The 23,825-nt window shown below is 42.2% G+C and overlaps 1 protein-coding gene across 5 annotated transcripts in view; it reads right to left on the reverse strand.

Annotated features, from left to right (window-relative positions):
• Nucleotides 1-23,825, reverse strand: part of LOC149278375 (peripheral plasma membrane protein CASK-like) — a 140,850-nt gene that overhangs the window by 20,870 nt on the left and 96,155 nt on the right. For 3 of the 5 annotated variants that reach the window (XM_089502050.1, XM_089502048.1, XM_089502047.1), the window contains 8 exons: nt 13,851-14,039; nt 13,509-13,587; nt 6,620-6,705; nt 5,701-5,769; nt 3,550-3,618; nt 2,428-2,463; nt 1,055-1,251; nt 53-168 (listed from right to left, as the gene is read on the reverse strand). In XM_089502050.1, the coding sequence (XP_089358176.1) occupies nt 53-168; nt 1,055-1,251; nt 2,428-2,463; nt 3,550-3,618; nt 5,701-5,769; nt 6,620-6,705; nt 13,509-13,587; nt 13,851-14,039 (841 nt within the window). The remainder of the gene's footprint in view (nt 1-52; nt 169-1,054; nt 1,252-2,427; nt 2,464-3,549; nt 3,619-5,700; nt 5,770-6,619; nt 6,706-13,508; nt 13,588-13,850; nt 14,040-23,825) is intronic. The other 2 variants (XM_089502052.1, XM_089502051.1) reach the window with 1 other exon arrangement.

A 23,825-nucleotide genomic window follows, 5' to 3' on the forward strand; every position in this document is an offset into this window, starting at 1 on the left:
AGCTAACAGCATACACAACTCTGATATACACCTATATATGCTTGAATCGTACCTGCATTGTGCTTTGCCAGGTACTTGTCCTTGTACTGTTTTTTCTTCTTGCCAAACCAAGTACAGCTGGCCTGCTGCTCCTGCTTCGTTTTTTCCATTGCTATGCAGGCAACTCGCCTGCAGAACATCAATTAAAGTTAAGTTAGTTAAAGATGAAAATATTAATTTATGAGAAATAAATCAATCTGAAAATCATTTAAGTATAACATAGTTAAAACTAAGTAAAGAAGGTGAAATCCAATTCAGCAATAAGTTAAAGCCCAGTGTTGTATGAAGTTACCAATCAGTCATGGTCCAGAGACAACACAGTCAATATTGAGAATCTGCTCTACATAGACAAGAAACAGTGAAATAATTCTTATTAAGTATTCTTCTTAAACCTCTTTGTTAAGCCAGAGTCACATTCCTATATACAAACCAAAAAAGCTACAATGGTTGTAAACTACTCAAGGACTACCAGCTTGAAATCTCCATATTCAAACTATTAATTTTCATGTAGGAACCAAAAAAAAAAGTAATTTCATTACATTTTATCCTTTTTAGAAATATGTTTTCATTAAGATACTGTGCAACTTAAAATGTTTGTCCAAAAACAAAACCCTACTCCTTTCTATTCTTTTCAGAAAGAATGTGCTAAAATATTAAGCTAATGTCTGATTTACACAACTAATTAAATATATTTTACGATATTAAACATATTTAAATATATCTGCTTACAAAAGAGAATTAACTTTATTCTGAAAAATTAAATACATGCCACAATATAGCCATCTATAGTCAAATGGTGACCATTTGATTAGGAAGCAGACCTGAACTAGGCCTGCTGCAGAACCACAGGGATGCTATATGGGGCTGCAAATCGAAATCCTTTGTAGATACACAGTATATTAAAATCTCATACATTAATTTTTTTCTTTGTATGCGTTAAAACACAGATACAATTGGTTTGCTGCTTATATTTCAACATTTACACTTCATTAAAAACATTGGACAAGCAACATACCACTCTTGAAGCTCAGGAGAAGGAATGAGGCCAGCAGTACCATTTTTTGAGTTTTCCAGTTTGCCCTGCCACCAGTTATGGTCATCTTTACTAATAATTTGGATGATGTCTCCAACTCTAAATCTGATGCCAGCTTCTTTACATGGAATGAGGTCATCCTTGGCCGGATCATATTCAAACTGTGCTCTTACATATATCTAGAAAACAACACATTATAAACGAGCCATGGCAAATATCAGGAGCACAGAGCCCACCTGAAAGCACTGCACATCAGTACAGTGTTGGGGGCCACATCTGGAAATTCATTAAAAAACAAGGCGACTCATTAGTGGACAAACAGAACGGCAGAGCAAAGCATGCATGAAGGCTGAAGAGAGTTAGCTATGAAGCTAATTTCTGTAAAAGTTAGGATTTGCTCCTTATCACAACTATGTTGTCTGGGTATTCTTTGTCCTCCAGTCATATCTGAAACTCAAGGCTTCTGACTTTTAACACATGAAGTCGGGTCAAGTCGAAAACATGGTGGCAGATTATCTCAGTGGAGAACATAATACATGAATGGTGCATATAAAATCGTTGATGACCATGGACAATGCATATGCCATCTGTTGCACATCTTACCTGTGCAGGCTGTGCTGGAATACTTGGTGGTATGGTGTAAGGAAGCAGGATAGAGCGTATATAACAGTATATCTATATCAAAACAATATCTTGTTATATCTGTAATTTGAAGCCACTTCATTCTGTTGCCTTACAAAATACCACCAAGAAGAGAGCACCTTCACTCGACTGGTAACATATCATGTGTAGTCTCGTCGTTTGTGTTAAAAGCACAAGCTTTAAGTAAACCCCCCCCCCCCCCCCAAAAACGCAATATAAAATTATAAAGCATTGGCCACTACAAATGTATTGGTAACAGGAGGTCTTTCTTAAACAAGGTGTCTAGAGGTGAGCTTACCATGTCAACCGACAAACCTGTAAACTATAAGGGCCACAACCATACATAGCCTCTGCTGCTGAAACGAACAAGCCTGCATAATATCTTAACATGGCAGGATTTCGTCATCATTTCACTAATGGAACTATGCTTTTGGAGAAAAAGTAAAGCCCTCCTTGAAGGAAAAAAACTCATTGGTGTTGACTACCAACTAAGTTATTGTAAGATCTACAATATTTCCACTATTATATTTTCTGTAATACTATAACAACTCACTTAGGCTATGCATTAAACACTTCTATGTCGAAGACATGAACGAAACGGTGGGTATGGTAAGATATGAGTAACAAAGATGAAAATCACGAAAACACAATGTCTGGGAAGTGTTACAGTACTGGCATCTACACATCATATTTGTACAAGGAAATCTATTCACCTGTCTTCCTTTTGATTGGGTAGTTGATGGAATGTCCTGTAGGATAAATTTGACCCAAAAGAAGAAATGTTTATCTTAATTATAAAAGTCTACTTTCTTCATAACGCGTAAGGTGCATTCTCATTGTATGGAACAAATTACAAAGAAAAAAAATATATATAAAAAACAAAGCTTTAGATATTTTAGCTGAAGCGAGCAGAAATGTTTAAGCAAATGGGAAAGACATTTAAAGAGTAAAAAAGGCATCTTCAACACAAATGCACTGGGGATATACGTATTGTAAAAATGCCCCCTTATAAGAAATGTTTGCTTAATACAAGATGCTGACACATGTGACTCCTGTCATGATTACCCAATTAAACTGTGAGCTTATGATTAACCAAAAAAAAGGCATAGTCAGACATTGTATACAGTATTATGTTATCGCCCTAATAATCTCCTACAAAGTATTCAGAAAAAAAAATGGTCACCAAATTACTCATTTAAGGAACAAAAGGCTCATCTTTTTTCAAAAGGCTCACTGTCTTCTTATACTAGTAAATAAGCATAAACAGGATGTTAAATAAATTACTGATGAATGTGAGTTTGCTGATTTGGCAAGTGAGCCATTTGTGTTAAAGATGTTCCTGAAGTAGGTTTGGTAGGAAGTGATTTGCACAGTTTTAATTGCTTTCATGTTTTTATAACAAAGCCATCATCAAAAAGAGGGGTAGAAAGAGCTTACAGTTCACTCTCATGTTATGCAGAATATGTGCAGGCAACAGCAGCAGCGGGCACACCAATTTGTTAACTCAGATAGCGGAAACTACTTTCTTGCTTTTCTTTTTTTTTTTTTACACAAATGTGGCAGACTTTCATATTTATGCCGTGAAAATGTAAAAAATGTCAAGGAAACTCAATGAAATTTTTCACACGCACTTTAGCTATGATAAAAATGTTAGAAAAATATATTCCTTGCAGGAAGAAAATACACCCACTTGTGGTGGGAAAAAACTCAGCTTTTGTTGAAATGGAAAACGTAAAAAAATACTTTAAAATTAACATTGTTGAAATAACTTTTGGCGATCATAGAAATTTTCCCCCTTTTGGCGTTTCATGTGTATGTGCAATTGCTGGTCTTACCGAAACAGAATTGTTAATGCTGCTATGACCATTAGCTGGGGACTGCCTGGATGTAGAGGGGGAATCTCTCTGAAATAAGACACAAGGTTCATTAACACACATCACAAACAAGCATTATTATGACTGTATCAACGAAAAGAAGTTTAAAACCATCAAGTTCTTTTGTTGTACCTATTTTTGTGTATTGAAAGAAAAAAATGTAACAAGAACCTAAAAAAAATTTTAAGTCAATGCAACTGCAGTTCAATGAAAAAACAACCAGGGGAGCTCATTGCTTAGATAGGCAGTCGATATTTGCCACTCAGTGTATTTGGAAACAGTCACACAATTATGCTTATATTTAAGCTGCATGGGTTACAAAAAACAACTAACACATCTCTAAGGCATTTTCTTTAAACATTTGTATATTGTACCTCCTCATATATCAGTCAAATTCGGACAAGTACTTTGGTAAATGCTCTTTAACTCCTTAGCCAAGTTGGATTAGATAAAACTTGTCAAAAAAAAAATTGTGGTCAAAATGTAAAAACAATTTTTTATTAGCATTTCAAGGGGTATCATCACTAAGATTCCTTTAAATTAGATTTTTTCACCTTCATTAAATTATTTTTTTAAGGAAGAAACTTTATTTTCAATCATCTCAGTCTAGTTACCCCTCTTACAGATCACAGAGTGATCAGGGCAATACATGTTTGAGTAAACATTAATATTTTAGAGCTCCTTCATCCAAGGAGAAACCTGACTGCATTTTGGAGTCAGAGGAACCCTCCCCCCCAGTGGCAAAATCCAAAATATGGAAAAAAGCAAGGATAAGTACAAGGGTTGGCACTTGATGGACTTAGGTCTTTATACAACCTTAATTTTTATGCTACTATGTATGAAAGGGGTCTCTGCTGCTAATAGATGCGTCCTACAGTGTCAACTTTGACACAACACGGAGGAGAATTTAAAGCTTATGTTGCCTTTGTCGTGGCACTGGTGCCAAACGTACTTTTGTAGATCAGGACCTGCCGACACACGAGTGACTGTGCTGTCAAACAGCATTTTCCACGCAATCTTTGGTGACACTAGCCGTGCATCACTGATTTTACACCATTATGTACCACCCTTTTTTGCAATATATCGGGTATATAAGTGGCCACAAAAGGAATAGGTAATATAGAAAGACAGAATTTGATGGCTGAAGTATTCTCTTCCTTCTGATCAGGCTCTAAAATTCCTTAATCCTAAACCATGCATGTTTACATGCTGTTGCTTCATGACTCTCCAGTATGGCAATATCCTTTGTCGTAAAAAGGTTACTACAGACTAAATTACTATTCATCCTTAAAAGATCTTATTTGGCTGGATTACACTGGTATTTACAAATTTACATTGCAACAGTGTGATGTTTGCTGCTACTACCGAACTCGCGCCAGTAGCTGTTCATTAAAACTTTATGAACACTTGGCAACTCTTATACTTTATTGCTAGCATTAACTTAAGTTGATAATTGTATTCTTACACAGTGAAATTCCCTGCAAAGTGGGATGCATTGACATTTTTTCCTGAAAGCTTCAACAATAATGTGAATATACAGACATCTGTTACATACAACACAATCACACATCTAAAGCACAGCTGGCTACAACAGCTGTAACGTTGACCTACCAAGAATGATGTGGTTATTTCCTTTCATGACAAATAGAATGTTTTTTGGAAAGTATGCTTTCCACTGATATATTTTAGGTTTTACAGCAGGGCAATTGAGGTCTTGGAAGTTGGTATGGTCATTCGGCAAAGACAATGAAATCCCTTGGAAATCACTATACTTAAGATATTTCTCCATCAGTTTACCGTTATATACTTGACTAAGCTGAAGTATTTCAAAAGTCCCCAACAGAGCACAATTTTACAATAAAACCACAAATACATATTCTTAGAAATAAGACCCGATTTTATCTCGACTCTGTGCATGTAAGTTCATGCAGTCATACCGAGGTAAGTGGGTGAGACTGACACACACTGTTCCGTTATCTTTGTTGTAAAATTGGTGTGCAGGGTCTACTAGCAAAGGCAGAAACAATCTCCCAAAAAGCAAGTAACAGTCAGCCATCAGCGGGTCCAGAACAAAAAGGTAGAGCAAGAACTATACATAGAAAGTTGTATTACCTCACAGGATGAAGACTGTGTGCGGTAACTTGGCACAATCTTAAAAGTGATGCTGCCCCTCATTTCTCTCTGGAAGTAGAAAGATATGTTGAATATACATTTTGTAAAAAAAAAGAAGAAAAAAGGTAAGTCAATGGTTAACGTGGAGAGTTACTCATTTGCATATTCATATATTTTCTAAAAAGATCAAAAGGTCTAATTATAAAAAGAAAGCTCATGATAATCAGCACCACCCCATTGAAACTCCCTTTCAAGCCGTTACCTAGCCTGTTGGGGGAAACGGGGGGGGGGGGAATTAGGATTGGGGTCAAGTAGAATAGAACACACACTTAGAACAACATTTTATAACATGAAAGGGACAGTGGAGGAAGCATGACATTTTAATGCAAGTAAGTGCAAAACATATGTAAATATGTAACGTAACTTGTAGTTTTGATTCTTATTGGAAATTTTTTTTATTAGTGTTAAGTATTTTAAGTGTATGAATAAACACCAGAATTACATATTCTTGCGTATTTACCTTTGGGATTAATGGAAAGTATCCCAGATTCCAGGCATTTTATTATTTAAATATGCCTAAAAGGTATATACAGTGCTTGTGGTGTTTTTATATATAAAATTACACACAGATGTTGATAAAGAAAAAAAATGTGATGAGTACCTGCCACTGCGATGAGTTTAATAATGACAGATTCTGCAGTGAATGTGTGATCCCAAAACATTAAGGTTTAAGATGACCCAATTACCACAACCTGGTGTGTTGATCTAAAGTGTTATTTTACAAAATGTGTAAACTATTATAGTCATGAACTTAATGTATTTAAAAAAACAAACAAAAAAAACCTGCACCAAAATAAAAAAAACAAGACGCAAAAACAAAGATCGTGGATCATAAAACAAGATAATTACAGCAACTGACCAGCATCTTTTGGAGCTGTTCCACTGTCTGGTTTGCTACACTGATTCCATTTATTTCTCGGATTTCATCCCCCACGTGGAGTGTTCCTGCACAATAAAAACAATAAAAGAAAATGAACCAGACTATTGCCAGTATTTATTACTCTAACACTTTAGTCAATCATCCAAAATTTGTTCCTTCTACTACTCACAATGTGAGGGACAAATGGGAATAGTAACAAAATTTTCGATGCAGCGACAAATGCATTTAACAAGGAATGCATGTTAGAGTAAGTGCTTTGGCATTCATCCATTACCTGCATGGAAAAAATACTACCCCCTACAAATGAGAAACCCCAAGAGAAATGCATTCTAAAGATGCCCCCACCACCCCAGTGAGCCCATCCTTGCATGTGTGTTTCCCCAGGATACACATACGTATATAGTCTAATATGACAGTTCATGCATCCTGTGAGAACACGACGGTCATTTTGCACGGAAGGGACAAATCCCTAGCAGTAGTGGAAGTAGATGCACTGGGAGCCGCAAGGAAGCCTGCTACCAGGAACGGCGGAGGGAGATCTGTGAGATAGGGAGGGGAAGAGGATGAGACAAGGCAGTGAGCAACTATGTGAAAATTTATGTTATTAGAAAGTGTGTGCAAGTTTGTGTTAGAGTGAACATGTTACTGTATGATGGTAATGTGTGTAGATGGGTATGTATATTGTTCGCACAAGTGTGTGTGTGCCCACAATGAGCCTAGTGTTAGTGTTGCCTGGAAGAGGGGGAGAAGGTGTGCATGGACGTTATACAGGGGCGTAACTGGAAACCACCGGGCCCCTGGTGCGAAAAATTGCCCCAGGCCCCCTAACTTCCAACAGCAAGTCTGTGCCTTCACTTCCCCCACACAATTCATCTGTGGTTTCTTTACCCCCCCCTTCTAACATACAACATATTTAAACACACAAGTACACACACACGCATTCATGCTCGCACACCCACCACCACAAGTACACATCCATATATTATATATACATATACACACAAACGCATATCCCGCCACCGCTTACCTGCAGCTTTCCCTCTGGCTGCTCACGCACACTAGGGGGGCAGCCTCTGCTTCACCATGGGGTCACGTGACCTCCGGTACATTCCTGTCTCCTCGTGCCGTTTCAAAATAGTTTAGAAATGACCCTTCCGACCTGGATTGGTGGAGTCCAGGTTGGAAGGGACCTTTTAAACCTTTTTTTTACCGTTACAAGGAGACGGGAAGAAGGGGTCACAGGGACCCCTGTAGTTACACCAGTTTATACAAAACGTTGTTTTCCCTTCTTAACCCCTTCAATCCCAGGGGTTTTTGGTACCTCAAAGCCCAGAGCAATTTTGCCATTTTTGGGGTATGTCGGTTTAGCGATTATTATCCTTTCCTGTGAATAGTGTACCCATATAAACTATATATTGTTTTTTCAAGGAGAGATAGAGCTTTCGTTTGATACCATAGTTGGATGATTAACTGAAAATTTAGAATGAGAAATTTAGTAAAAACTAGCAAAGATTAGAAAAATAAACTAATTTTTTTTTACATTTTCCCTCTGAATCCTCACAAAATTAGGTAAAGTGATGGAAAATCCCCTCCAAGTTTATTAATTCAGGTGTCCTGATTTCAGAAATACCCAATTTATATAGATTTTCCAGACTTTCCCAGCACCAGGGAGCATACTATAAGGTGTACAATTTTGTATAATTTTTATGCCTATGGCTTAATGGGTTTGGGGGTTGTGAACGGGGGCAGAAGGGTTATACTGGCTAGATGTTATGCTAGGGCAATGGGAAGTAAGGTTTTTTAATAATTTTTTTATTATCTTTTGTTATATATTTTTTTTACATTTTTTTTTTATTTTAATTTATTTTTTATATATTATTTTTACACAGAAATGGTTAGAGGTCCTCCTAGGGACCTCCTGAACATGCGAGTGATGTCACAATGACATCACAGCTCACATTATAATTTTTTTTGTATTATATATATTATTATTTTAATGATTTATTTAATATTTTTTAAATGAATTCACTTTTTTTTTTTTTCTGCTTTTCTCTTTCAGGACGGGAGGGGGAGTGAGAGAGATTGTTTCTCACTCCCCTCCCCGCGATCCCCCTGCACCGCTCACACTGTGATCTCTATATGCAGGTCCTCACAGACCTGCACAGAGATCGCAGTGTCTCTGTGCCTCATCGATGTGACGTAACCCGGAAGGGAATGCCCGATCGCGCGTTTGCAACTGCGCGATTGGGCACTTTCAACTGTAACAGCTTACCGGCTTTCATGCCGGAAGCTGTTACGGGAGATCGGGCTGCAGAAAGGCGGCGATGCCGGCTTCTGCTGCCAGGGGGGAGTCCAGGCTGTCAAACGACAGCCTGGTCTCCCGTGCAGCGGCAGGGATGTGTCCCTGACGTCCATAGGGGTTTCTTTGTGGGCGTTTTTTGGACGTCCCGGTATGTCTATAGGGGAATGAAGGGGTTAAGATAATCTTCAACGTAATACATCTTTTGTAATATTTATTCAAACTGTAAATAAAATGACTCAAATATTTTGAACAATGAAAATGTGCATATTCTGCACCTAATTCTAACATCAGTTAACTATGAGTGGATAATCTTCGCTTCTATGCACTTGGCGATGCCTTGGGGTGGTCATCAGTTTTGATGATTGGAACGACTTCCTTCAAGCCGAGCCAAGGGATCTCAACATTGTTGCTATTTATAGTCATCATCACGGTCATCTTCATCTTTCTAATGGCCATAGCCTTCCATGATCTGTCGAATTTTGTCTCTGTGTTTGTAAAAACAGTGACGCAGAAGGCAGCAGCAGCCGCATATGAGCACAAACAGCAGACCCGCACCTATAGCACAGTATATTGCCAGGTTATGGGACGTGGCATAGCAAAACCATTTGATGACAGGAAAATTAAAAAGAATAAGTGCAGATGCACAGGAGACATTGTCTTCTGTCAAGCTGAGTGCTAGTCCGAGGTTATAGCCAGTACCTCAGCCTTTATACCATCAATGGGCAGTGATGTCACACTGATTGCACTGATGTCATAATTGGGATCTCAAGAGGGCACACAGGAACTATTAAAGAGAGTCTCATGCAAAAAAAGAAATTAAAGCTCTGTATGTGGTAAAGTGCTTTAACAGTAAAGAAAATGTTACTTTATTTTTATTATAGTTCAATAAACTCTCAGCTTGTGCACCACTGTTTTCAAATAGTTCCTGGGGCTCTTAACTTAATTTGATTTAGATCCGATCTTTCACTTGGCTACTGACTGTCTACTTTTTTATTTATTTTTAATTTTGCTCCATCCATTCTGCCTTCAATAGTTATAAATTGCCCAGGCCCTGGTGTCATAGACAGGGTTACGGGCATGTATCTCAGTAAAAAGGGGTTAAACACCTCGACTCATCTTTTGCTATATGCAAGAGCAAGTTTACCTAGTTATCTTTTCTAGCCAATGTTCCAATTTCACTTATTTTACCGACCTGTCTAGAAACCACTCGACCTTGGTGCGAACAATTGCCCCTTGCCCCCCAACCTCAACAACTGGTCTGTGCCATCATTGCCCCCACACAACTGGTCTGTGTCTTCTTTGCCCCTTGCCCCCCCTCCAACATACAAAATATGTAAATACACTTACACAAATTACACACACCTACTCATACTCACTAACACTCCATCTCACCCCACTTAAACAATTACACACAGACACAAGTCCACATCCGTCATCGCACACACACGCATGCTCACACACACACACACACACGTGACCCCGATAAGCTTCCTGTCTCTCCGTGCCGGTTCAAAATAGAGAGAACTTACACACAGTGCAGACAGGTCTTAACAAGGTAAGATTGGAGGGAGGGGGAGAAGTATGTGTGTGTTTGCTAATCCATAAAATGATTACATTTATAAGCACTAACATATTAGGGTACACAGCATATGAGAGAGTCTAGGTATGCCCCCATAAATATTAGCATGAATATGGTTTAATATGAAACCTTGAAATAATTAAATCGTTGGCAGGTACACTATAACAGTCTTTATGGTGTCAACCCTTGTCATGAAGGGGTGAACTGTGGTACAGTTCAAAGTGGTGCCGCACCGAATAAAGGTGTGTTTTTGTTGTTTTGTCCCAATAAACATCCTTTAACTGCAGACCAGAGAATAATATATGAAAAACATTAGATGGGAAGACAAAGGCTGGCTCCTAAATCCAAACCAAATTTGTCTACCACTGACCTAAGGGATAGAAGAAAATGTACCCAATACTATTCCATGGGATGCAGTTCTTGTTACTAAAATTACATTTCTACAACTATATAAAAGAACTTGGCAGTGTTTTTTTGTGCCCATCATAAAAAAAACCCTCACTATAACAAAACATTCAAACAGATGCTATGTGAGAGCCAAGTGAGTTTTTCAACAGCACTTCAGTTTTAACAACTTCAGAGTGTTGACAAGACTGAGATTGCAAATTAAACAGTCTAATTAATGGGGAAAAAAAGCCTTGTGCGGGTAGAGTAAACTCAGCCACCAGAGCATATGGGAAATGTGAATAAAATAGGCAAAGGATAAATGACTGCAAATTTATATTTAACATTGTTTTTCTCTTTAGTGCAAGCTAATAAGATTTGGGGACCCCATGACATAACCTGATGCATTTAAGTGTACAACGTAGTCTAGCAGCTTTGTACCTTAGAAGGGGGTAGTTGTACCAAATTTAGAGACACTTCGACATTGAATGGCTACTAACATTAAGTGAAGTATCAGTACACAAGGTACCCAAGGTCTCTCAGAATCAACCACTGGGTTCTAGTTTGTGATCTCAATTTTGAGTATGTTCAGCATACGCCCCAAACCTTTAGCTATTGTTTTTGCTCACATAGACAGGGTGCCTCCTATGTCCCCAAGACAAATTCCTGTAAGAGATGGTCCCTATAATTGCTTTCCTGCTTACTGATCAGGAACTAAGTTATTTGCGCCAGCCAAATTACTAGACTTTCCTGAAGGCACCAGCTTATTACTAGGACACAGGTACTACACAGGGAAAAACTGTGCTTAAAATTAACCACTCTATGATCAACATACCAACATGCAGATGAACAGGACGCCTGGTCGAAGCTCTGAACGAGCGAAACGCGTAGCGTACCAAACCGCAGCAATATTTATTTTATTTTCGTGAATTTTATTTATTGTTTTTATTTATTTTGAGTTAGATACCGAAATAAACGGAAGATTTTATACTGAGAACACCATCCTTTCTTTTCTATTGAGTGGCTACTCCTATTCTGAGGAGCTTTCACTACCTTCTCCTTTATGAGTGCATTTAACACCTGGGGAGGGGATACTCCTCTGGACTGTATTGCACTATTGGTTTTGTTTGTCTCCCCCCCCCCCCCAAGATAATTTACCACAAGATTGATTGAGCCTGGAATACATGTACACAACAGGTTCCGTTTGATTTTGCACTGAGCGCACTTTACCACTTTTGAAAGTTTGCTGTGTATTGCTTTATTGTATGTGGAAAAGGGAATCCCATTGACAAGGCGCAGCTGAAGTTGTGGGTAGGCACAGTGACATTGTGTATTATATATACCTGGTAACTTGCAGGCTCCAACTAACCCTGTCCTCCCTTTTTGGGGGGGGGGGGGGGGGAGTACTTTCAAAATAGGTGGTAATTTTTGAGGTCATAACGGTCATTGATTATGTAGTTAGTGATGTCATGACTGATGTAATTGGAAAATGCAGATGAGGAAGCCAACTTAACTACAAAGAACTTTATCTTGTATTTCTCAGCCTAAGTAAGAAGTTATGTTTTGCATTAAGGAAAGTTTTTTTGCCATTGTATATTTAGAGAAAGTTAAGCCATAATATGGAAACTCGCACTAGATGTTCTGTCCATATATGAGGACAAAGCGACTATAGATATGTCCTCTTCTCTTCAAGTGTTATTTCAAATGTTCTATCTGCAGTTCTTGTGAAATCCACTGAGAATGACCTTGTTCTAAATTGCTATGGAAAATGACTGAAATTCGAAAGCAAGGAGCTAAAAGCTATTTTTTTTGTGCGTGGTTATTAGCATGCAGGGGATTATCACTGTGGAAACCAAATCGGTTACAAAAAAAATAAAAGGCAAGGAGATAATAGCTACCGTTTGTTGTGGCAAAACCACATTTATATGATGTAATTGTGTGAGCCTAAAAGGCACACTTTTTTAACAGAACAGTAAACTATGTTGTTCCTGAATGCTGGCATCTGAACAGTAAATGGTGACCCCAAGACTCCTTAAATATTAACCCTTCAAAAGTCCCTTACAATGATTCTTTTGCAGTGACTTACTAAAGCCAGCAATCAAAATTGTTCTAATAATGGCCCGAACACAACTAACTTCAATGTCAGTATCGAAAGAGCATAAAAGGAACATTACTACATCTTGTGTGTTAATCAAGTGCTTAAGACAACAGCTTTGACTCACAAAAAAAGGTCCGACTTACTCAGCACCTCACAATCGCATTAAGTAGAAGTCCTGCTTTTGTATAGTTTTTTTTTTTTTTATTCTTTTATCATCTTCACCCAAAAAAAGGCAAATTATTCCCAGGGTCTTGGTTACCAAATGCTGAATTGTACAAAGGCTTCCCCAAGGTCCCCAAATAAGTTAAAAGGGATCCAGCTTTGTAGCCAAAATCTGCATGAACTTCATATTGTAAGTTACTTGGATAAGGTGATCCCTTTACCCCCAGACTTGAGTAGACACTAGACTAGAAACAAAGCTGAAATGCACCAAACAAGAATACGATAACCATATTTATTGGGACTCTGCAAAAAAACACATGCAATAGAAAGTTTTGAAATTTACCTTGCCGGTGAATCATTCCACCATGCATGATTCTTGCAACAATACAATGATTTAGCTCATTCATTTTTAGTGTTATACCCTGTGGAAAAGACAACACATCGGGGTTAGACAGAGTACGGACAGAATTTCCATCACATATAACATGCGTTATATATATTTTTTTTTTAACATTCGCACAAAAAAACTGGCTTTTGGGCAAGCAATATTTTACAATAAATAAAAAACATTATCGAAGTCTTTTTAGTGGCAGCACAACATGCCAGTTACTTAGACATGTATGTCTGGAACCTGTTTAACTACAATTTAATTTGCAATTTGCATAGGTAAAAGGCATGTACTTACCATTGGTTCATCTGTATTTTTCTGGAACTGAACTAAGCGGACTCTAGTAACGTTCTCCATATCCATATCCCCGTTTGCACTTTCTGGAGAATCGCCGTTTAAGTAGGGAGAGGTGGGGGGTGGCGTAACTCTTAACGCGTCGTCACTGTAAACTTCATGGGCTACCACATCATGAGTTTGTAGTAAGGCCTGTAACGGTTAGATACTTAGTTTGGGATCCGTATTAAATGTATTAACTGTACCTCGAACATCCTTCACTATAAAAACGTGTACATCAGCAGCTTCAATTTTTTTTTGCAACCGATCAACAAACTTACCTGTAAAATAGCACAGGCCACTTTCTATTTGTGTCCCACTTTATATCTAAGTGGCAATTTCCTAAGTGCCACCAAATAGGAGTTAAAATGGATTTTTATGGGGTTTGTATCATTTAATTTACACAACATGCCTACCACTTTGAAAATGCTAAGTATTTTTTATTGTGAAACAATTGAGAAATATGACAAAAAAGCCAAAAACATGTCCATAACTGTTCACCTCCCCTTCCCCCAAAGTCAATATTTTGTAGAGCCACATTTTGGGGCAATTACAGCTGCAAGTCTCTTGGGGTGTGTCTATCTAGCCACTGGGATTTTTGCCCATTCTTCAAGGCAAAACTGGTTAAGCTCCTTCAAGTTGCAGCTGGTGTACTGCAATCTATGTCATACTACAGATTCTCATTTGGATTGAGGTCGGGGCTTTGACAAGGTCATTCCAAACCATTTAAACGTTTCCCCTTCAACCACTCAAGTGTTGCTTAGCAGTATGCTTAGGGTCATTGTCCTGCTGGAAGGTGAACCTCCGTCCCAGTCTCAAATCTCTGGAAGACTTAAACAGGTTTCCCTCAAGAATTTTCTCGTGTTTAGCGCCATCCATCATTCCTTCAATCCTGACCAGTTTCCAAGTCCTTACCGATGAAAAACATCCCCACAGCATGATCCTGCCACCACCTTGTTCTCAGAGGGATGAGAGGTGTTGAGTTTAAGCCAGACCTAGCATTTCCAATAATGGGCAAAAAGCTAAATTTTAGTCTCATCTGACAAGAGTACCTTCTTCCATATGTTTGGGGAGTAGCCTTTTGGCGAACAGCAAATATGTTTGCTTATTTTTACACAATGGCTGTTTATTAGCCACTATTCCATAGAGCCCAGCTCTGTGGAGTATGTGGCTTAAAGTGGTCCTATGGACAGATAAGCCAATGTCTGCGGTGGAGCTTTGCAGCTCCTTCAGAATTATCTTTGGTCTCTTTGTTGCCTCTCTGATTTATGCCCTCCTTGCCTGGTTTGTGAGTTTTGGTGGGAGGCCCTCTCTTGGCAGGTTGTTGTTATGGTGCCATATTCTTACAATTTTTTTTTATTTTTTTATAATGGATTTAATGGTGCTCTCTAGGATGTTCCTATATAAATATATATATATATATATTTATTATATTTATACAACCTTGACCTGTACTTCTCCAGAACTTTGTCCCTGACCTGTTTGGGGAGCTCCTTGGTCTTCATGGTATCGCTTGCAGACTCTGGGGCCTTTCAGAACATATACTGAGATCATGTGACACTTAGAAGGTGGACTTCTGAAGGTAATTGGTTGCACTAGATCCTATTTAGGGTCTTCATAGCAAAGGCACCACTTTTCCATTTTTTTTTTTTGAATTATTTTATATAGTTACTTTTGTCATTTCACTTTACCAATATGGACTATTTTGTGTATGTCAATTACATGAAATCAGTTTTAATTCCAGGTTCCAATGCAATATACCGTATTGGCTTGTATATAGGCCGCACCCTAAAAGTTTGGTGCTTTTTTAAAGAAAATTTTTTTAATAGACATGCTGCCACTGCCCCCCCCCCCCGAGATATGCTGCCACTGTCCTCCCCCCCCAAGATATGCTGCCACTGCCCCCCGAGATATGCTGCCACTGTCCTCCTCCTCCTCCCCCCCGAGATATGCTGCCACTGCCCCCCCCGAGATATGCTGCCACTGCCCCCCCCGAGATATGCTGCCACTGCCCCCCCTGAGATATGCTGCCACTGTCCTCCTCCCCCACCCCCCGAGATATGCTGCCACTGTGGCCCCCCCCCAATTTACCAGAGCAGACTGGCGGGTGTCTTGCGGGGCCGGCGGGGGACATCTACGCAATACGCGTATACAACTTCCAGTGCCGGCACTCAGTGGATGTGCCGGCACCGGAAGTTGTATACGCGTATTGCGTAGATGTCCCCCGCCGGCCCCGCAAGACACCCGCCAGTCTGCTCTGGTAAGTCTTGGGGGCAGAGGTAAAACGCGTCGTGCGGACGTTCACCGGCTGTGGCGATGCGCGTAAACAACCTCCGCAAGATGTGCTTTAACAATCTCCTGGCAAGGGAGATTGTTAAAGCACATCGTGCAGACGAGCCGGCAGCGGAGGCTGTTTACGCGCATCGCCGCTGCACGTCTGCACGATGCGCTTAGACAACCTCCGGTGCCGGCACTCCCCCCGTGGGAAGTGCTGGCAGGGGAGGCTGTCTGAGCGTTTCAGAGAGTAGGATGCAGGTCCCCTGCACCGCTGCGGGGGATCTGTATCCTAACCCTGCTGCCTGCCCGGCGCCTGGAACTGCATGTCCCGGGCATCGGGTGCTAAACCCCGAATATAAGCCGCACCCCCACTTTAAAGACTTAAAGTGGGGGAAAAAAGTGCGGCCTATATTCGGGCCAATACGGTAATAAGAAAAATGCTAAGGGTGTGAATACTTCTGCAAGACACTGTATATACCAGTTAAGTGGATGTCATTTTTTCATTGGGTACCCTGGTTTTATTTGTGGTTAATTCTACATACAAAAATGGAGGAATTGCGCCTCCTTTTCTTTCCACTCGATACCCCTTCCTTACAACCACATGATGGCAGGTGTAATCAAGGTAGTTACTGTATAACATATTAGTTTTAGAAACTAAGGACTATGAAGACTGGTGTTAAGACATATCATCCTATAGCAAGGAAAAAAGCCAATGAAAATACAGGATGTGGTATCCTGAATTACTATGATGAGAGTAAATGACACATGATTCAAGACAGGGTGGGTGTTTATTTTGGGAGAAACCAGAATACTTCTTACAGAAAAGAAGCAAACTCGCATCATTGAAGATAATAAGCAGGCTTTTTAGTGTTTTTGTTTTGTCCTATTCAGAATGTATAAAGCCGATTAACAAATGATGGCTTATAGGACGTCGACTTCAATGTGTATTTTATTTCTTCAGAATTCTCTCGGCCATGTTTCTCATTCATATATTAAGAAACAGTAGCTACAGTAAGATGTGCCTGCTCAGTGTATTTCAGATAAAGAACTAGTAGTTTTGCAAGAAGGTAGATAAGGGAATAACTTTGGGCTATAAAATGCAATGTGAAAACTGACCATTAAAAATGCATTTACAAAACTAATTTTAAATATATCTGTCCCATGATAGCAATATAATGCTGGATATAAAATTCAAGTACTGCCATGTTCCTACAGTGTAAACCCTGCTTAGAAAATATATAAAAATCATTATGATTAGCCGAGATTCAATACTAAAAATAAGGGTGGGGTAAAAAAAAGTTAAATAGATAATTCCCTTAGTGGGGCATTCCAGTACCTGCTGGTGGTGACTACACTTCACACGTACCAGTGAAAGACCTGGGATAAGGAGGTGGCCCTGGCACTTTAAGACCTCCGGCTGCCCAATGACATAAGTGTGGCCTACGGCTAAGTATGACAGTCTGTACATTAGGTTTTTATGCTCACGGACCATGGAGCTGGGCACATGCAGCCACCTGGAGTGGCAGATCAGGTGAGTACTGGGTGCTGTCGGCCAATCGCGATTTGGCACGTATACTGGCAAGCAGATTCTGCTGTAGCAAGCAGTTGGGAGGAAGAGAATAAGGCAAATGGAAGGAGATGTGTTAATTAAGGAAGCAACCCAGCAGTGTCCTCTCTGTGCTTAGTATTTCTAATAGAAACCTTATTTTGTGTAGGAAAAGGGTACTTTACAAGTCCATTTTATTTTGCTTATTAAACAAGCAGTATATTACATGACAGTTCATTTTTAGTATAATTTACTAAAACTAACTATAGCTTGTACCATGAGGCGTCAATCAGTTGAACTGTTTTTAAGATATTGGGTTTTAAATTTCAGCTGATGGAGGTCAATTCTTCAATTCTCCACTTACATTGGATTCCATTGTCCCTTTCTCTAATTTGCAAGCAGTTGTCACTTAATATTTTGCCAGGTAGCTACCTCTTTGGATTTCAGGATTAGAGTTTGATTTTTTTGTGCCATGTATAGTTTTAGGGCTACTAGGGTATATGTCAACAGATAAGACTTACTGTTGAATAGCCTGGGGCAATCTACGTGTAGCAAGGCAAGACATGGGGAAAGCTCTAGTTTTACTTTAAGAACACTTTCTAGTTATTCAAAGGCCAGTTGCCAGTATTTTTATTTGACAATTCCACCAAATGTGCATAAAGTCTCTTGTCTCATGATTGCATCTCCAACATACAGATGACGTGGAGCTAGACATTTTTGTTGACCGTGTTGGTACTAATAATTACAACTTAGAAATCTATTGTAAAGTAATAAATATTACATTTAGACAATCTACAGATAACAGCATGCTGTACTGGAACAGTCCATTCCTCATTTGTAGTTCCGCTCCCCATTTGCCGATTAACTTCAGATCAGGTGCTTTTTCTATATAAATTTATCTTAGTGAAATTCTGTCACCTTGGTTATACATTTTGCTATATTTCAATGTCATTGAAAATTTAAATTTATATGTTTCATAAAAACTTTTGACTTTTAAGTATGTGAAAATCTATTAGCTAGTCTAAAATTAATTTGTAGTTGTGTAAATGATTTTTTCCTATGTCCAGTTGATATAATATTTAATATTTTCTACCATTTTCCCTCAACTCTTTCAGATTTAGATCTGCCACATTGTTTGTCAAATACTTAAGTAGTAGAAAAGTTTCTCTTCTAGGTGACTTTTATATCTTGACAGACTTCCAAGATATTGATACTCATTATTTCTCTTTAGGTATTATAAGTCAAAACTAGGGCTGCAACTAACGATTATTTTCATAATCGATTAGTTGGCCGATTATTTTTTCGATCGATTAATCGGATAAAAAAAATGAATGTAAATTTTTCATTTATTTAAAATAATTTAATAAACAAATTATATTAAATACAAACAGCAGAATAAAAAAACTTTGATAAAATGCATTTCTTGCCTTTATTTCGCAACCAGCCCCCCCCAATTTATGCACGTTTGAGCCCAAGCTTGCCACGCTGCCTCCCAGACATGCCACGCTGCCTCCCACATATACCACTCCACTCTGCCTCCCACATATGCCACTCCACGCTGCCCCCCGCATATGCCACTCCACGCTGCCTCCCGCATATGCCACTCCACGCTGCCTCCCGCATATGCCACTCCACGCTGCCTCCCGCATATGCCACTCCACGCTGCCTCCCGCATATGCCACTCCACGCTGCCTCCCGCATATGCCACTCCACGCTGCCTCCCGCATATGCCACTCCACGCTGCCTCCCGCATATGCCACTCCACGCTGCCTCCCGCATGCCACTCCACGCTGCCTCCCACATATGTCATTCCACGCTGCCTCCCACATATTCCATTCCACGCTGCCTCCCACATATGTCACTCCACGCTGCCTCCCACATATGTCACTCCACGCTGCCTCCCACATATGTCACTCCACGCTGCCTCCCACATATGTCACTCCACGCTGCCTCCCACATATGTCACTCCACGCTGCCTCCCACATATGTCACTCCACGCTGCCTCCCACATATGTCACTCCACGCTGCCTCCCACATATGCCACTCCACGCTGCCTCCCACATATGCCACTCCACGCTGCCTCCCACATATGCCACTCCACGCTGCCTCCCACATATTCCACTCCACGCTGCCTCCCACATATGCCACTCCACGCTGCCTCCCACATATGCCACTCCACGCTGCCTCCCACATATGCCACTCCACGCTGCCTCCCACATATGCCACTCCACGCTGCCTCCCACATATTCCATTCCACGCTGCCTCCCACATATTCCATTCCACGCTGCCTCCCACATATGTCACTCCACGCTGCCTCCCACATATGTCACTCCACGCTGCCTCCCACATATGTCACTCCACGCTGCCTCCCACATATGCCACTCCACGCTGCCTCCCACATATGCCACTCCACGCTGCCTCCCACATATGCCACTCCACGCTGCCTCCCACATATGCCACTCCACGCTGCCTCCCACATATGCCACTCCACGCTGCCTCCCACATATGCCACTCCACGCTGCCTCCCACATATGCCACTCCACGCTGCCTCCCACATATGCCACTCCACGCTGCCTCCCACATATGCCACTCCACGCTGCCTCCCACATACTCCACTCCACGCTGCCTCCCACATACTCCACTCCACGCTGCCTCCCACATACGCCACTCCACGCTGCCTCCCACATGTCACTCCACGCTGCCTCCCACATACGCCACTCCACGCTGCCTCCCACATGTCACTCCACGCTGCCTCCCACATACGCCACTCCACGCTGCCTCCCACATGTCACTCCACGCTGCCTCCCACATATACCACTCCACGCTGCCTCCCACATATTCCACTCCACGCTGCCTCCCACATATACCACTCCACGCTGCCTCCCACATATTCCACTCCACGCTGCCTCCCACATATACCACTCCACGCTGCCTCCCACATATTCCACTCCACGCTGCCTCCCACATATTTCACTCCACGCTGCCTCCCACATATGCCACTCCACGCTGCCTCCCACATATGCCACTCCACGCTGCCTCCCACATATGCCACTCCACGCTGCCTCCCACATATGCCACTCCACGCTGCCTCCCACATATGCCACTCCACGCTGCCTCCCACATATGCCACTCCACGCTGCCTCCCACATATGCCACTCCACGCTGCCTCCCACATATGCCACTCCACGCTGCCTCCCACATATGCCACTCCACGCTGCCTCCCACATATGCCACTCCACGCTGCCTCCCACATATGCCACTCCACGCTGCCTCCCACATATGCCACTCCACGCTGCCTCCCACATATGCCACTCCACGCTGCCTCCCACATATGCCACTCCACGCTGCCTCCCACATATGCCACTCCACGCTGCCTCCCACATATGCCACTCCACGCTGCCTCCCACATATGCCACTCCACGCTGCCTCCCACATATGCCACTCCACGCTGCCTCCCACATATGCCACTCCACGCTGCCTCCCACATATGCCACTCCACGCTGCCTCCCACATATGCCACTCCACGCTGCCTCCCACATATGCCACTCCACGCTGCCTCCCACATATGCCACTCCACGCTGCCTCCCACATATGCCACTCCACGCTGCCTCCCACATATGCCACTCCACGCTGCCTCCCACATATGCCACTCCACGCTGCCTCCCACATGTCACTCCACGCTGCCTCCCACATATTCCACTCCACGCTGCCTCCCACATATTCCACTCCACGCTGCCTCCCACATATTCCACTCCACGCTGCCTCCCACATATGCCACTCCACGCTGCCTCCCACATATGCCACTCCACGCTGCCTCCCACATATGCCACTCCACGCTGCCTCCCACATATTCCACTCCACGCTGCCTCCCACATATTCCACTCCACGCTGCCTCCCACATATTCCACTCCACGCTGCCTCCCACATATGCCACTCCACGCTGCCTCCCACATATGCCACTCCACGCTGCCTCCCACATATGCCACTCCACGCTGCCTCCCACATATTCCACTCCACGCTGCCTCCCACATATTCCACTCCACGCTGCCTCCCACATATGCCACTCCACGCTGCCTCCCACATATGCCACTCCACGCTGCCTCCCACATATGCCACTCCACGCTGCCTCCCACATATGCCACTCCACGCTGCCTCCCACATATGCCACTCCACGCTGCCTCCCACATATGCCACTCCACGCTGCCTCCCACATATGCCACTCCACGCTGCCTCCCACATATGCCACTCCACGCTGCCTCCCACATATGCCACTCCACGCTGCCTCCCACATATGCCACTCCACGCTGCCTCCCACATATGCCACTCCACGCTGCCTCCCACATATGCCACTCCACGCTGCCTCCCACATATGCCACTCCACGCTGCCTCCCACATATGCCACTCCACGCTGCCTCCCACATATGCCACTCCACGCTGCCTCCCACATATGCCACTCCACGCTGCCTCCCACATATGCCACTCCACGCTGCCTCCCACATATGCCACTCCACGCTGCCTCCCACATATACCACTCCACGCTGCCTCCCACATATGCCACTCCACGCTGCCTCCCACATGTCACTCCACGCTGCCTCCCACATATTCCACTCCATGCTGCCTCCCACATATACCATTCCACGCTGCCTCCCACATATTCCACTCCACGCTGCCTCGCACATATGCCACTCCACGCTGCCTCCCACATGCCACTCCACGCTGCCTCCCACATATGCCACTCCACGCTGCCTCCCACATATGCCACTCCACGCTGCCTCCCACATATACCACTCCACGCTGCCTCCCACATATACCACTCCACGCTGCCTCCCACATATACCACTCCACGCTGCCTCCCACATATGCCACTGTGCCTGATACCTTATACCCCGATACACCACTCCATCCTCCCCAGACATGCCACACTGCCCTCCCCACATAAGCCACTCCACTCTACCCCCAGATATGCCACTGTGGCCCCAGATCTGCCTTATACACCCTGATACACCACTCTGTCCTCCCCAGACATGCCACACTGCCCTCCCCACATATGCCTTATATACCCTATATGCCTTATACCCCCAGATATGTCACTCCGTCCTCCCCACATATGCCTTATACCCCCCAGATATCTCATAGTCCCCTCATAGAGTCACAGACCATACTTTTATAAATAAGTACTGGGTTAATCTTCACTGCCCCCAGGATTTAGATTCCCCTTAGTTTGCCCCCCTTTATCTCTAACTGCACCTTAAGTTAACTTTAATAAATTAATAAAATTAACCCTCAGTCCTCATCATTAAATTAACCCTAAACACCCCATTAACCATAACTGCCCCTAAATTAACCCTAAAGACCCCATCAACCACAGCATCCCCTAAATTAACCCTAAAGACCGCATCAATCACAGCATCCCCTAAATTAACCCTAAAGACCCCATGAACCACAACAGCCCCTAAATTAACCGTAAACATACCATTAACCAAAACTGCCTCAAATTAACCCCAAACACCCCATTAACCACAGCTGCTCCTAAATTAACCCTAAACACACCATTAACCATAGCTGCCCCTAAATTAACCCTAAACACCCTATTAACCATAGCTGCCCCTAAATTAACCCTAAACACTCTATTAACCATAACTGCCCCTAAATTAACCCTAAACACCCCATTAACCATAACTGCCCCTAAATTAATTCCCACCTTCCCTAACCTTCAGCAGCCCAAATATTAATTTTATACTTGCAGTTAGATGAGTGTCACAGCCATGTGGTTCTGGCCTTCTGGGAGAAGGAAGGGGGCGGGGCCAGTTGTCACAGTGATTACAGGGAGGGGCTGGTAAGTAGGAGCTGCTGCTGTGAGTCAGACTAAACGGTTTATATAATGAGGGGTATTTTTCAGAGCGTTTGCTCTGAAAAAAACCCTCATTTAATAATCGATAAAAATCGATTCAACTAATCGATAATGAAATTCGTTGGCAACGATTTTCATTATCGATTATTATCGATTAGTTGTTGCAGCCCTAGTCAAAACAAATCTCTTCTTCCTCCCTTGGGATTTATTTAGCGCATCAAATTACAAAATGAAGAATTTGGGAAGAATAACGGATCTTTAAGGC

The sequence above is a fragment of the Sceloporus occidentalis genome, unplaced genomic scaffold (assembly GCF_023333645.1).
Source record: "Sceloporus occidentalis isolate IW3139 unplaced genomic scaffold, rSceOcc1.0.p SCAF_192, whole genome shotgun sequence".
NCBI classification, from domain to species: Eukaryota; Metazoa; Chordata; class Lepidosauria; order Squamata; family Phrynosomatidae; genus Sceloporus; species Sceloporus occidentalis.